The following is a 15,048-nucleotide window of genomic DNA, read 5'->3' on the forward strand; positions in this document are numbered from 1 at the left end:
TTTCAAGTACAATCAAGGCTACATTGGCACTTAACCATACATGTTTAAAGGTCATTATTGAGTGATGTGTTCACCAGAAAGTAACCTGTAACAAAGAATCATCAGGTTTAAAGTCAGCCAATCACGTTCCAGCAAAAGTCGGTCCTGTCCAAAGTAGCTGCAATCATCTATGACTTTGTTTGTTTGTTGTTCTACACTGCACTCCAGCTATATTCCAGCAATATTCCAGCTATATGGCGGCGGTCCCTAAATAATCGAGTCTGGACCAGATGATCCAGTGGTCAACAGCATGAGCATCGATCTATGTAATTGGGATAACAGACCAAGACTCTGGTACATATACAACTTGAGGCCAAGAGTGAGAGAGTTTAGTTTTACGCCGCGCTCAGCAATATTCCAGCTATATGGCAGCGGTCTCTAAATAATCGAGTCTGGACCAGATGATCCAGTGGTCAACAGTATGAGCATAGATCTATGTAATTGGGATAACAGGCCAAGACTCTGGTACATATACAACTTGAGGCCAAGAGTGAGAGAGTTTAGTTTACGCCCGCACTCAGCAATATTCAGCTATATGGTGGCGGTCCTAAATGTCGAGTCTGGACCAGATGATCCAGTGGTCAACAGCATGAGCATCGATCTATGTAATTGGGATAACAGACCAAGACTCTGGTACATATACAACTTGAGGCCAAGAGTGAGAGAGTTTAGTTTTACGCCGCACTCAGCAATATTCCGGCTATATGGTGGCGGTCCCTAAATAATCGAGGTGGGGACCAGATGATCCAGTGGTCAACAGCATGAGCATCGATCTATGTAATTGGGATAACAGACCAAGACTCTGGTACATATACAACTTGAGGCCAAGAGTGAGAGAGTTTAGTTTTACGCCGCACTCAGCAATATTCCGGCTATATGGCGGCGGTCCCTAAATAATCGAGTCTGGACCAGATGATCCAGTGGTCAACAGCATGAGCATCGATCTATGTAATTGGGATAACAGACCAAGACTCTGGTACATATACAACTTGAGGCCAAGAGTGAGAGAGTTTAGTTTTACGCCGCACTCAGCAATATTCCAGCTATATGGCGGCGGTCCCTAAATAATCGAGTCTGGACCAGATGATCCAGTGGTCAACAGCATGAGCATCGATCTATGTAATCGGGATAACAGACCAAGACTCTGGTACATATACAACTTGAGGCAAAGAGTGAGAGAGTTTAGTTTTACGCCGCACTCAGCAATATTTCAGCTTTATGGCGGCGGTCTCTAAATAATCGAGGTCTGGACCAGTCAATCCAGTGATCAACATCATCAACATTTGGGTACGATGACATGTGTCAACCAAGTCAGCGAGCCTGACCACTTCATCACATTTGTAGCCTCTTACAACAAGCATGGGTTGCTGAAGATCAGTTCTAACGTCTATGACGATGTAGAACAATCACACTGCCCGTTACACCTGTGATTGTGGACAACAGATTCCCTGTTGATTCAACAGGAAGAATGAGGAACTATCGACAATTTCTGGAATTCTTTGAGGAAATATGAAACAAATATACTCTTGGAAATTGCTTACTACAACAAGATAAATTTTAAGTTTCTCATCCTAAACCTAACTAACAATAACAACTAGTTATCAGGTTACTAGTATATGAAACAATAATTGGTAACAAATACACATGTAACAAATTAGATAAATGATCTCAACATTTGTTGTAAATGCAGTAAAAATATAAGAAACCCTCTCCCCTGAAATACTCAAATTGTTTCCTATCAACTAATATTGAAAAGCAGATCAATAAAACGCTATAAAAATATCCCACCAGCTGATGCCAGATCTAAATCATATGGAATTCAAGAAATGTAATCAGTAGCATAATCCGATTACAAACAGATGTTACCATTTACCTGCTAATTAATCCAGCATCCAAATACGAATGACCAACACACGTCTGTTTGCACTGGCTTCGTGGCAAAATGTCAAAGTACCATTGGAATCCATTAAATGAACATAGCATCAGCCGGGATTACAAGTCCATTTGAGGATTTGGTCTTGAAATTGATAACGTGAATAGTGCTGGATAAAAGAGCTGTGGGATTTGTCAGTAATTGGTTACAGTGTTATCTTTAAAATTGATGGCTGTCTTTTCTTCATGTATCAAGTCTGGGTGGGAAAATACGTCGGCTTACTTTACTGGTCTGACATGTTGCCAAGAGACTTGGATTGCTTAGTAATGGAATAGTCTCGCCTGTGATAAAATCTTTTTAGAAAGAATATGTTTGTGGTTCATAAAATTTATTTTTCAACATTTGCTACTTTTTTTCAAAAGGTGGCACACCTGTTTGTGAGCAGACGTCTGTGAATATCGTTTCTTGATTATTTAAAATATGATCAAGCAGAAGTGACCTGAGAAATTACATTCACTTATCCAAGTTTTGACACAACTGTAAATTGATGACTAAACAAAATACATATAAAAACTTTCGGTTGCCTACAGTGTCAGACTGTCCATTATATACATAATGTTTCTAAATGTCCGTTGTTATCTCCCTTGGTTCAGATAACCAATTCCCTTCATAATGACCAGACCAAAACCTTCTTAATGTAAGCCATTATTGACTTGATTAAATATAGTACAACCATCTGAAAATACCCCCCCAGCGTGACAATGACAATGAAATTTCATACACTCTGTATTTCATTGAATCATGATATCCAGGTTGTAAATAGTTGTCAAGCAGGTTTCTGAAAATAGCACACAACCTGAATATAACGCCTGTTACAACAGATATACCGGTATCTATTTCGAAGTCATGTGTTTATAACTGTCATGTTTTCATTCATATGAATTGCCTGTTACTAGATCTATGAAGTGCTTTTCGTGCACAGCATTCCCCATTGTGAATATTCTGACAAAGTGTTAATGCCGCTTATAGCAATATTCCAGCAATATCACGGCGGGGGACACCAGAAATGGGCCTCACACATTGTACCCATGTGGGGAATCGAACCTGGGTTGTCTGCATGACGGAGTGGTCGCTTTAACCACAAGGCTACCTCACTGCCCCTGACAAATGACGAAACCTACAACACAACCACAAATTTACCTAGGAGTTGTTAACTGGAATTTAATATTCTTGACAATTTCATGGGATCATCACAAGAAGCACTCTTTAGGACAGGTTTTGGGAAAGAGTTCCTCCCATTCCCTCATATTTTTTTGGGTAACATTACCGCAGATTAACAGACATGATTCGACCCTATATATTGTAATGAATTTTGGGGCTTTTAGTTATTTTTGTGAGTTCTTTAGTAATTGTTGCGTTAGGTTTTGTTAATAATTTTAGTATATATTCATTTCTAAATATTATTTGGGATGGGGAAATGGGAGGAACTCTGACCAGGTTTTGAAATTCAAGCAGGAAATAGTGGAGAATAAGTTAATTTTCACAGCAAATTACTGAATAATGATAATAATCATAACATATTAAGCAAAACTAAAAAAAAGCAAGAAAAAACCCTTGCCTAAAGATACATTTAACATTAGATCATTTAACATTTCCTCAAAAGATCAACTTGTTAGTCAAAGGTCTAGTATATTCTCAAAGCATTTCAGATTCACAGTAAACTGCGGACTTGCTATAGTTTCCAAGGTGAAATGACAAAGGGAAAATGGCTAAATGAGATTTCCTAGTTATGACCAGACCTAGCTATCTCTATTATTAATGCATCAAAATGTGAAAAGAAATAAGAATGTGATAACTGTGGTTATAAAATTTCAACATTTATAAATTACAGTGAATTATAACTTGACAATATGTTAAAATAATGTGAATGTAACTTTAACGTTTACACAAGTTTATTTAAAAATTCACATGACACTAGCAGGTTGAAAGGATGTAAGGCTTGTGATCTTCGCCTTCCAGCATCTTTTGTAGTGACATGTTCACCGTCAGTGTGAGACCCGTTTGTCAGGTTCGTTTTTTCCTTAAAAGCCACTGGCGCTATCTTTCATCTTTTACACTTGATATTAGCATTACAAATACACGACTCTCTCTGTGAGATTATAAACAGCCTTTGAGGTACAGACTTACAGATTCAGTTTCATGTTGGTGGTTGGGTAGTAGGGAGCAGTCTGGGATTCTGAATATTTTCGACTGGGAGATTCTTTTGTCTTTCACCTGCCTAATGTAGCACCTCAACAAAACAGTTGTGATTTCCAAACATATTCAATGGTTACATATTGACAGAATTGCTAAATTTAGTTTCAATTTAGTTTTTTATGAATTCCTGAAAACTTGCCATAAACAAGTATGTTCTTAAACCATATCCTGAGTTCCTATATTAGGGCAACATTTTTATTTTTTGTGTTTCTCATCGTCTGACTGACCCTTGTAATTTTATGAGTTGAATTTGTTTTCAGAAATCAAGGGTTATTAGGCAAGAATTAAAAATCTGTATTGTACACACAAAAAATTCATTGGTCTATACATTTGTCTTCCAAAATGTCCTGATGATATTTTATGAATTTCATTAGGACAGAGATCAATATCCTGTCAAAATTTAACACAATATTGCCATTTGTCTCTGACAAAATATTTGGCAGGTGTTTAGCATGGCAAAAGATAATTGTTTTCCTGACAAAGAGGATAACTGGATCTATTTGTACCATCCAGCCACAACACAACACCAGAAATGGCCCTCACATTGTAAATACATGGCAGATCAAATGGTCTATTGACGTACATCATAATCACTGGTCATAGGATCACAAACTGTCATTATCTGTAAGCATCAATATGAACTTGACGGAAAACAAACACATGGTTTGGAAATATTTAAATACTATCGAAAGACACCAGTTAATGTATTTATCAATAATATCAAACTGGTGAAACAATGAGAACCCTAAACGAAGATCACAACTTCATCTATAAAATATTTATCAAGCCATAAACTCAGTTGTTACAAGGTCATGTCTGACATGGAGATTCATCAACAGATGCTAAACGACCCTTGACACAATTTATCATCAGTATCCATGAAATTTGAGTGTAAATTAAATAGTAGAAAATAAATGTTTTGACAGATTAAAGAGGTGTGTAATACTATAACTTGATGTAAGACTGTATAAGACTCCTTATCAACATACAAAGATTACCTAAAATGTAAATAACTGTAAAGATGTTAAACATTGTCTGATTCTGAGATATTACTGGAGTTAAACTGTCTTATCAGTTGGGTAAACTGTCTTATCAGTTGGGTAGTGAGTTAGTTTACATTTTACACCGCTTTTAGCTATATAATATTCGAGCAACATCACGGTTGGGGACACCAGAAATGGCCTTTACACATTGTATCCATGATGGGAATCAAACCCGGGTTGTTGACATGATGGGCGAACACTTTAACCACTAGGCTAGCCTACCGCCCCTCAGTTGGGTGGTGTACATGAGATTAATGCAGATGCTGTGAGGAAGATCATGAAAACTGGACAATGAAGTTGAGGCTCCTCAAAACGTTCTTGTTCCCACTCATTCAGATGAAATTTGGGTTGCAGATGCATAGAACACAGAGTCTTGGAATAACACTGTCAATGGCTCAACCAATTCTCTTCTAGTAATCTAAATGGTGATAGTCTAGCATTAAAATAATTGACAGCCTGGGATTTCAATCTAGATGTTAAGTTCCAAGGTATTTGCCAACAACAGGTGTGAAACAGCACACACTTATGAGACTGGCATATTTTACAAGTGTACATGATAAAGTGTTTCAAAAGACCAGCTGGCGTTATTATACAGGCCTCATAAATATTCATAAGCTTTCATACAATGCGATATTCTATGGTATGTCTTCCTGTTTCTATTTTCATAAATACCTCAGCCATTTGGATGAGTAGTATTGCTTTATACAGCCATCTAACAATCAGGCCCAAACAGAACAACTTATTGAACCAACATACATGGACACCACATGGGGTTCTTGGTAACCATAGTAACAACTTTCTGTTATTCACAAGTTTCAACTTGGTACTCTCATTTGTAAATCAGTACTTATGGTGTAGTCAAAGAGATCTGGGTAATTTTTTGGAGTTTCAAACTGTCAGTGCTTAGACAAGAAGCCGAGTGCTTGCCAGTAATACTTGGGTTTACATTCCAGAAAGGTGTTTAATCCTGTACAAAATCCGATTTGGTATTCATTTATTTCATGTATTTGATAATAAAATGGTGTGGATGATTACCTTCCAACATGACAATCATGGCAGCTTTGTTGTCACTGATGATTGAATAAAAGATCAATTGTTTTCTGCTTAAACAGATCTGAACAGATTATTGTAAAATATTGACCTATTTCTTGGGTATTTCTTGAGATTAGTGAGGAAAACAATGTATATGAAAGTTCAGTATACAATAACAATCTGCAGTTGTTTCATTTCTAACAGTTCAGTTACACTTTTATCATTAACATTTCAAGGTCACACTGGCAAAAAGCAATACCAGTATTCCGAACTAAGGGGTTCCTCTTGTCTTCTGTCGTCAGTACTAAAACAATTTTCAATACCCTAGTTTTAACTCCGGGTTCTGACCAGGGGCTCCTTTCATGTAGCAACCTTTACTAAGGTAAGACTTAACTCCCATTCTTTAACATTGCACTAAGGTTACCTTAGTGACTTACGATCACCTTAGTGCTTTGTGAAAGGAGGCCCAGGACAATCGTAGCACAAAGCTGACTTAACTGCCATTCTTTAAGGCTTACAATGCTAAGGTCACTATTTGCAAATAGGCCTGAATATAATAACTAAGATTTCACTGTATAACAACCTGGAGTCAAATAATTCTCCTTATTCCCTCTTCGATGTTATTTTGTATAAAAATGAGATTTCATCCAACTGAATCCACAAGAGGAGCATCACAAATCCACCAGTACGGCTGGACACTGAGATTCCCCCATCCAGGATTGTGGACATACACCAACACGGTCAGGTCCTGGAAGCTTGCCATTGGATAGACTGAGACAATATTCTCAGCTAAGGCACAACACTTGCTTGTAGACTTTGTATCAGCACGTATCCTATAGTTGTTGTATATATGTGTCAGAAGGTTACACTGATCTAAATATCCACATCCACAGGAGCTGGTAAATATCAGGTCTGTGTATAGATCCACATCCATACTGTATGCACAGGAACTTCAGTATCAGTGCTAAGGTTTCATCACTGACACTGTAGAGAAATGCTTGTGTTACATCCACAGAATAATGAGGAATATATCCACAACGGAATAACCTGGCACTAGAATATCCACAGATGAACTCAGCTTGTACTAAGCTATCACAGAACTTCATTGCATATACACTGAAATGCAACATTTAGTATTCACAAATATTTCACAATGATAAACATATATTCCATGAGGCGTCACCTACAATCGAATCCATTCTTCTTTCTCTATATCATCAACAACTATTGCCGGAATGTATGACATTGGTTGGTTAACGTCCTTGACCTTTGAGGTTGATTTTCCCTGCATGGCAGCCACGGCTGACTGACTGAGATTAACTCCCTTGTAATCCATTTTAGCATCACTGCCATTTTCTGTGTTACTCTCAGCATCATCTGCAACTGGTTCCATACCCAGCTCACAATCATCGAAGTCGTAGTAATCCCAGACAGGAGTTTCTGGTCGTGATGGACTTGGAGAAGTGGCAGATTCTTCCAGATTTCCTGAACCGGGGACTGAGCTCAGGGCATTTTCCATCTCAATCTCCATGTCACCGTTGAATTTCGGTGGCTTAATTTTCTTGAGTTTGTGATTTGAATTTGCACTCTGATCCCCTGAACCCACATTCACCGCACAATCCTTTCCCTTCTTTTCCTGACCTTGAACTTTGACCTCCTCCAATTGACCTGGCAACACACTGGCAGGAATGTCTATGCTACTGAAATCAGGTACAATTTTTCGCTTGACCTTGACCTCATCAAGTTCAGGTTCAAAGTCAAAATCATGAGACCCGTTTAGCATTTTAATGCACGTTGAAGGCACTTTCTCACCATGAATAGTTATTCCATTAAGTTCAATATCACTGGCCGATCTGGCGGCTTGAGGCACAGACAAGGAATCTCCCTTACCGAAGTCTTGCAACATTGGGGAGCTGTAAAACACTCCAAAGCTACTCTCCAATTGCAGTTCACTGGCACTGTAAACTTTCATGTTGTTAGGGATCGTATAATTCATGCATGGTATTAAGGGATACTTTTCTCGTATAAGCTTCTTCACTGCAAGCTTGAGTGGCAAATTGATCATCGCAACCAAGAAAATCCGCTTTGTGTACCTTTGAGTCATACAGACTTCGATTTGAACGCTTCGTTCGTTGATGATTTCTTCTGTGACTCCAGTGTATTGAAGCGGCATGGCAAAGTGGAAGTTGGATGGCATGAAGACATACTGGATTCCTGGATTCTCTGCAGAACGGTTGGATGCTACGTGAGCCTCGCTGGGAGCGACCTTAACCTCCTCTGTCCGCCTGTTGGTCTTCTTGGGTTTGTCTGGGATGAGATAACTCCGCACAAAGATGGTGTTGATCATCGATGTGTGGGCTGAAAAATATACAATATAATATCAAAACTACTGTAAGTATTGTCATCGCATATTCAGTCAGTCAGTTGGATTTTACGCCACTTTTAGCAATATTCCAGCAATAACATGACAGGGGACACCAGAAATGGGCTTCACACATTGTACCCATGTGGGGAATCAAACCTGGGTCTTCGATGTGATGAGTGAACGCTTTAACCATTAGGCTACCCCACTGCCCCTCATCGCATATTGTGATACTGATGTATTGATAAATGTTAAATGTCGACATTGTATCTACCGTATATCGTGGCTACAAAGCGACCCCACACATAAGGTGCCCCTCATCCACATGACCCATATATAAAACTTCAAAATTGATCAAAATTTTATACCCTGTCTATAAAGCGACCTTAACAAAGCACATCATCAGTCCATATATTCCAGCAATATCACGGCGGGGGACACCAGAAAGGTTTTTCATATCATGCTTAGAATGAAATTGGGTAAGAGTTCCGCCCGTAACCCCCGCTTGAAATGTATACTATTTATAAGGATTATTTTGAGGTTTTAGGGTTAGGGTTAGGGTGTGGTTTAGATTTAGGGTAAGGGTTAGTGTTAAGGTTTTTTGATAAAAAAATGTTCTTAGGTATAGAATGATAAAATAAAACTGGGGTTATGGCTGAAATCTTTCCTGAAATTGTTGACAGAGAAGAATCCATTTCAAGCACTGAAGAAAGTGAAACAAAGAGAGTCTATTTCCTGTAATTTAATCATTAATTATCTAAGTTTCAATTCACTGGAAACTACAAAGCTTATAATTCAATACCACAGACATGGTCAAGAAGGACAACCAGAAAGCATAACATTCAATATTTTAACATTCTGATGGACAAGCCTTCATATTTAGCATCAAGTTAGACTTATTTTATCTTACCACAAACAGAATAGCTAATTTTGTAGTTCAGTTGTACACATATTAAGAAATCCATGTGAGGAGATTGTCACTGATTTGTTTACCAGGGACACAAGTTTCCATTGTCTATGTTTGAGAGTGGCAAGCTGACAACAAAGGGGTGTTACATAATTGTAGCTTGGCTATTTGTGTTTTTCCAGCCAGATGATCACAAAGTGTTCAGTTCAAATGTTGGGGGTGGATGCGAAGGAATGTGCCATGTTGGAAGGGAATGAAGCTAAAACTTGAATATGCCACGCCGCATGTTGTGAACGAAGTACTTTGTGCCTCAGATTTCATTATGATGGATTTATGTGATGATATTCAGTGGATCTTGTTGGGGCATGAAGGATGATTTATCAAGAAGTAAGACTTTTAACTGTTTTTTACCGATACTTGCTTATTATTATTCATGTACCACATGTAAAATATAGTATTAAATTGAATCGAGTATTAAACTGTTCCTTGATTGTTGTGTGGGTAAGAGTTCCGCCCGTAGCCCCCGCTTGAAATGTATGCTATTTATTATTGTTATTTCTAGGGGGTTAGGTTTAGGGTCTAGATTTAGCATTATGTTAGGTTTATGGTTAGGTTTAGGGTCAGGGATTGGGTAAGCTTTCTATAAAAAATCATCTATTCTTAGGCACTGATTAATAAAAAAGCGGGGTTTACGAGCAGAACGCTTTCCGTTGTGTGATCTCGCTTCGTTATGTATGGAGACCATGTTCTGGATCCCCTCGGAAACTTTCAAGCTACAATATTTGCTTTATGAAGAATTTAAACACATAACGTTGCCAGTACCAAATATCATTGATGTTTATTAATACCAGATGATGTTTCTACAAATATAATTTGTGTTTGAATTACGTCTTGTAAGTGCTCATGTCCAGAGTGTTGCAAATCAGCATGCATAGCAGCAATGATGAAATAAATGTCTCCTGACAGGAGCCATTTGGCACATGCAAAATATATATCATATCATAGACAAATCATGCACCTATTAAGATTTGACTTCAATTCTACATGACTTGGTTGACACGTCATTGTATCCCAATTGCGCAGATCGATGCTCATGCTGTTGATCACTGGATTGTCTGGTCCAGACTCGACTATTTACAGACTGCCGCCATATAGCTGGAATATTGCTGAGTGCGGCATAAAACTACACTCGCTCACTCTAGCATGTGGGGAATGTCTGATATAATCAACGAAATTTAGTTTCAGGACAGAAATTACATTGCCAATCATAATGGCACAGATAAAATATGTTTCTGAAGCCTAAGGGGCTCACTTGGAATTCAATTTGAATATATTATGTTTATGACATGAGACTATAGATAAAAATCTCTTCAATTCAGTAAACACAAGGAAAATGAAGATGATATAGAATACATGCTAAAGGCCGACTGATTCACAAAATAACCCTGGTGACTCAGATACTGAAGAGGGATATCAATATAAGGATGGGGAAACTGGTTCACTGTGGGGGGGAGGGGGCTGTTGCAGAGGGGTGGGTGGTGGTGGGTGACATTCACCAAGTTGGTGATCGGAAGTATTGTTCTTGTTGGCAGACTTAAATTCCAAAGGTCACATCTGAACATTGCTCTGAGTGCCCTGTGGTTGTGCCATCCTTGACAGACATTGCATTTGTATCCCAGGGGTTCAAAATAACTCAGCATGCATAAGGCTGCATTAAACATGACAATGTAAGGCCACACCAATTTTATTTCTTGTTCTACGTATTTTTTCAAGAATAAGAAAACAAATAAAAATTAATTTTTCCCCGCTCACAAAATAAAATCCTAACGTTAATGTGTTTTTATTGGCCAAAAATGTAACCTTACAAGAAAAAATGTTTTGGATTGTTTTTTGACCCATATACACTTCATAAATTGCCAGAAGCAAAATACTTTTAATATTTAGAAGGAATATTACTTTAACTGGAGATTTTATTTTTATTAGATTTTTCTGAGGTCAAAAATCTGTAAAACAAGAAATAAAATTGGTCTGGCCTAAGTGTCACATTTTCTGACAATGTCGTTGTTACCCTTTTCTAAAACTGAAGGAATTTCACTCCACTGAATATATATGTGAGAACAGGACCAATTATCAGCTCCATATCCCTTCATGGCTCAGTCAAGGAACTTTCATGCAAAGTGCAGCATCTTAGACCACTGGACTACCAAGAACTGGGTTAAGTCTGGGTACATATACCTTGTAAAACTGTTCAATTTGTTTTTCTTGATAGATGATTGAAAATCTAGGTTTAATAGAGCCAAGGGATATTGTTGTGGTATGGTATTTTGTACACAATCTACAGGGCCATTGGCTAGCCTTTAATAATTGCATTGAACATGTAGAACATGTGTTCACTGTGGCCATACCAAGTGCAAGATGGACAGGGTAACGTCAGTGAAATGTCTTGTAAAACTGTTCAATTTGTTCATTTTTGACAGGTGATTGAAAATTCAGGTTTTATAGAGCCTAAGGATATATATGTGGTATGGTATGTCTATCTACAGGGCCATCGGCTAACCTTTAATGGCAGTATTAACATGTAGAACATAGTTCACTGTGGCCATACATTAGATTCCTTGGTTTAGAGATTTGACTGTAAAAATCAAAAATACAGAAAAAAACCACAATGACAAATCTTTTTAAAGCTGCAGAAAGCAAATATCACATGACAATAAGAATATTCCAAGGTAGTTTTTTTGACAAAAGCGAATGTGATTGTCTTCTATAACCTACTGATTCAAATCTGATTAAATAAATCATGTACGATGCATTCTATTTTTATTTTTCTAAATCGGCCAACACAATTTTCCACTTTCAAACTTTGAAAACCAAAGGAATGAAATGTTGGCCTAACCTGTTTAATGCTGACATTAATGGAAAAATGGCTGCCATTAAACTGCACTGACTATGCAGAGAATGTCAGTAAGTTGACTAATTAACTGATTATGACAAGATGATACATGGTGATGTTTATTAACATTCTGGTATGACATTTTCAGGCTTCTATTTACGAGTATCATCACTGAATACATACAAACATTAATTCTGAATTGTTCAACAGTTCAGAAATGACAAAATCTGATGAACAGGCATATAGGTTTTAGCAAGAAATTAAATATATATTGATAGGTGTAAAATATGATAACATATTTGACAATCCAAAAATAAAAATGTTTGTTTCATGTTTTATGTCCACAAAAAATATGTACTAGTAGAAAATTTCTTATAAAAACAAAGGCTATTTCATAAAAATACACTTATCACAATTTGTTTGCTTTATTGTTTTTTAATGTTTATTTTGGTAACAAGTATTACTGCTAGTAATGGTAGAAAAATTGCTTTATTTGTTTGATAAATTGAGCTTGTATTTCCATTTTTGTTGGGAGTTCTGAAATCTGCGGTCCATTGACAGTCCGTCACATGTACAAGTAACCCAAACTCAGATGATCAGGACTTGAACACCTCAGGGACATAACTCTGCAAAGCATTACATTATGGCCTTCACCTTAGAAGACTGAAACACTCATTAGTCAATATTTTCAACAATATCCTAGCAGTATCATGGCAGGGGACACCTGAAATGGGCTTCATACATTGTACCAACATGGGAATCAAACCCAGGTCTTCAGCATGATGAGAGAGACTGAAACCACTAGGCTACCCAAATGCTCTCAACAATGTATTGATTTACTTGACAATAAATGTCTTGAGCCCTTTTCACAAACCAATCTTAGTATTGTGACTAGCCTGGTTCCATATTCCAACAAACACTTCCAAAACATGTGAGTGAGTGAGTGAGTTTAGTTTTACGCCGCACTCAGCAATATTCCAGCTTTATGGCGGCGGTCTGTAAATAATCGAGTCTGGACCAGACAATCCAGTGATCAACAGCATGAGCATCGATCTGCGCAATTGGGAACCGACGACATGTGTCAAACAAGTCAGCGAGCCTGACCATCCGATCCCGTTAGTCGCCTTTTACGACAAGCATAGTCGCCTTTTATGACAAGAATGGGTTGCTGAAGACCTTTTCTACCCCGGATCTTCACGGGTCTCCAAAACATGTAGCACTAAGATTCATTTCAGGAAGATGGACCACTTAGTGTAACCTCATCAATCTGATCTGACGATGCCACATCGTGACTGGACACAAGTGTGGACAGACTGACCAACATAGTATCTATTTGGTCAAAGGATGTAAAACCACAGTGGACATGACACAAGGCAGGACCTCCAGTCACGCCTGGACATGTGCTGGACCTCATCCATATGTCCTGCCTGTGTTGGGAGAGCAGACGGCATGACCAGAAAATACAGTGTTGCAATTTAAGCATGAAAGTCAAAGGGTCCTTGTCATAAAACAGTAGTTCCAAGATTAACATGCTGTAACAGCACTGAAACAACTGAAACAATCGCACATTGGCTGCTTTTATAACTTTCCTTTCTTTGATGCTTGATTGCCATTTTAGAAGATGCTATTTAATGAACATAAAGAATTTCTGGATTTCAATGAATATTCAAAGCATACAAAAAGGTGAAATCCAGAAAATTCCTTATTTCCTTTCTTCATTAATTTTGAAGGTAGATGTTTATATATTTGAGTACATTCAATAACAAATTTGCATATGTGTGCAATGAATCCCCAATGAATATTTAACTTTGATAAAATGTGCAGTGACTTTCAGTATCTTTTGGTCACATTATCGTCAGACATTTGGAATGTAATTTGTAAAAGAATATTCAGTTTGTCTTGTACTTACGTGGGGGGAGGAGGAGGTCACTGATCTGCCACACCCTGATCTTGAGTGACCCCTTGTGGACATGGTACTCAAATGACAGGTGCAGGTGCCCCATGGCTGAAACAGACAATACTAATTAGTATCACGCGTATCATATTAATTATTAAATGTAAGAAAACACAGCCTGGTTCCACAAAGTGGCTCTACAATGAGATTGAGTTGGGGAAGAAGGCAAACAGTATGTACAGATAGAACTAGGAATTCACATGCCGTGGAAATTAACATACCAAAAGAGTTCTTTATTACGAATGAAATAAGAAGTTTTACTGTCAAACAATTTCACTGTCTATTGGAGACAGGTTGACATTGCCAGTTGGAAAAAAAGTGAGATATTCCATCCTGGGTAAAAGGCGACCCCCTTTCTCAGCCCCCCTCATTTCAGGTACGAAAAACTCACCTTGTACACAGCAATATATGGTAATTGAATACATAGTTCTCTTTCAGTCACTGGTTTCAGGCTTATTTGTATATAATGTGACCAGACCATATCAATTATTAAAAGACATGTAAAAAAACAAAGCCTGGTTCCACAAAGTGATCTTGGCTCTACAATGAGTTGGGGGAGAGGGCAAATAATATGTATAGTATGAACGAGGAATTCACATGCAATGGAAATTAACATACCAAAATAGTTCTTGGAAAATTTTACAAATTAAATTGCATTTCAATCCACTTGAACTGCCATACATAATAAACTA

General features: G+C 37.8%; 1 protein-coding gene across 1 annotated transcript in view; it reads right to left on the reverse strand.

The window, feature by feature from the left end:
- Nucleotides 1-3,545: 3,545 nt before the first annotated feature.
- The window catches only part of LOC124264686, a 61,074-nt gene continuing 49,571 nt past the window's right edge, over nt 3,546-15,048 (reverse strand). Inside the window, exons 4-5 of the mRNA XM_046699443.1 lie at nt 14,312-14,407; nt 3,546-8,601 (exon numbers count right to left, since the gene is read on the reverse strand). Of these exons, the coding sequence (XP_046555399.1) occupies nt 7,427-8,601; nt 14,312-14,407 (1,271 nt within the window). The 3' untranslated portion in view covers nt 3,546-7,426. The remainder of the gene's footprint in view (nt 8,602-14,311; nt 14,408-15,048) is intronic.

Source organism: Haliotis rubra, unplaced genomic scaffold (assembly GCF_003918875.1).
Source record: "Haliotis rubra isolate DU_JTF1 unplaced genomic scaffold, ASM391887v1 Scf938, whole genome shotgun sequence".
Taxonomy (NCBI): Eukaryota; Metazoa; Mollusca; class Gastropoda; order Lepetellida; family Haliotidae; genus Haliotis; species Haliotis rubra.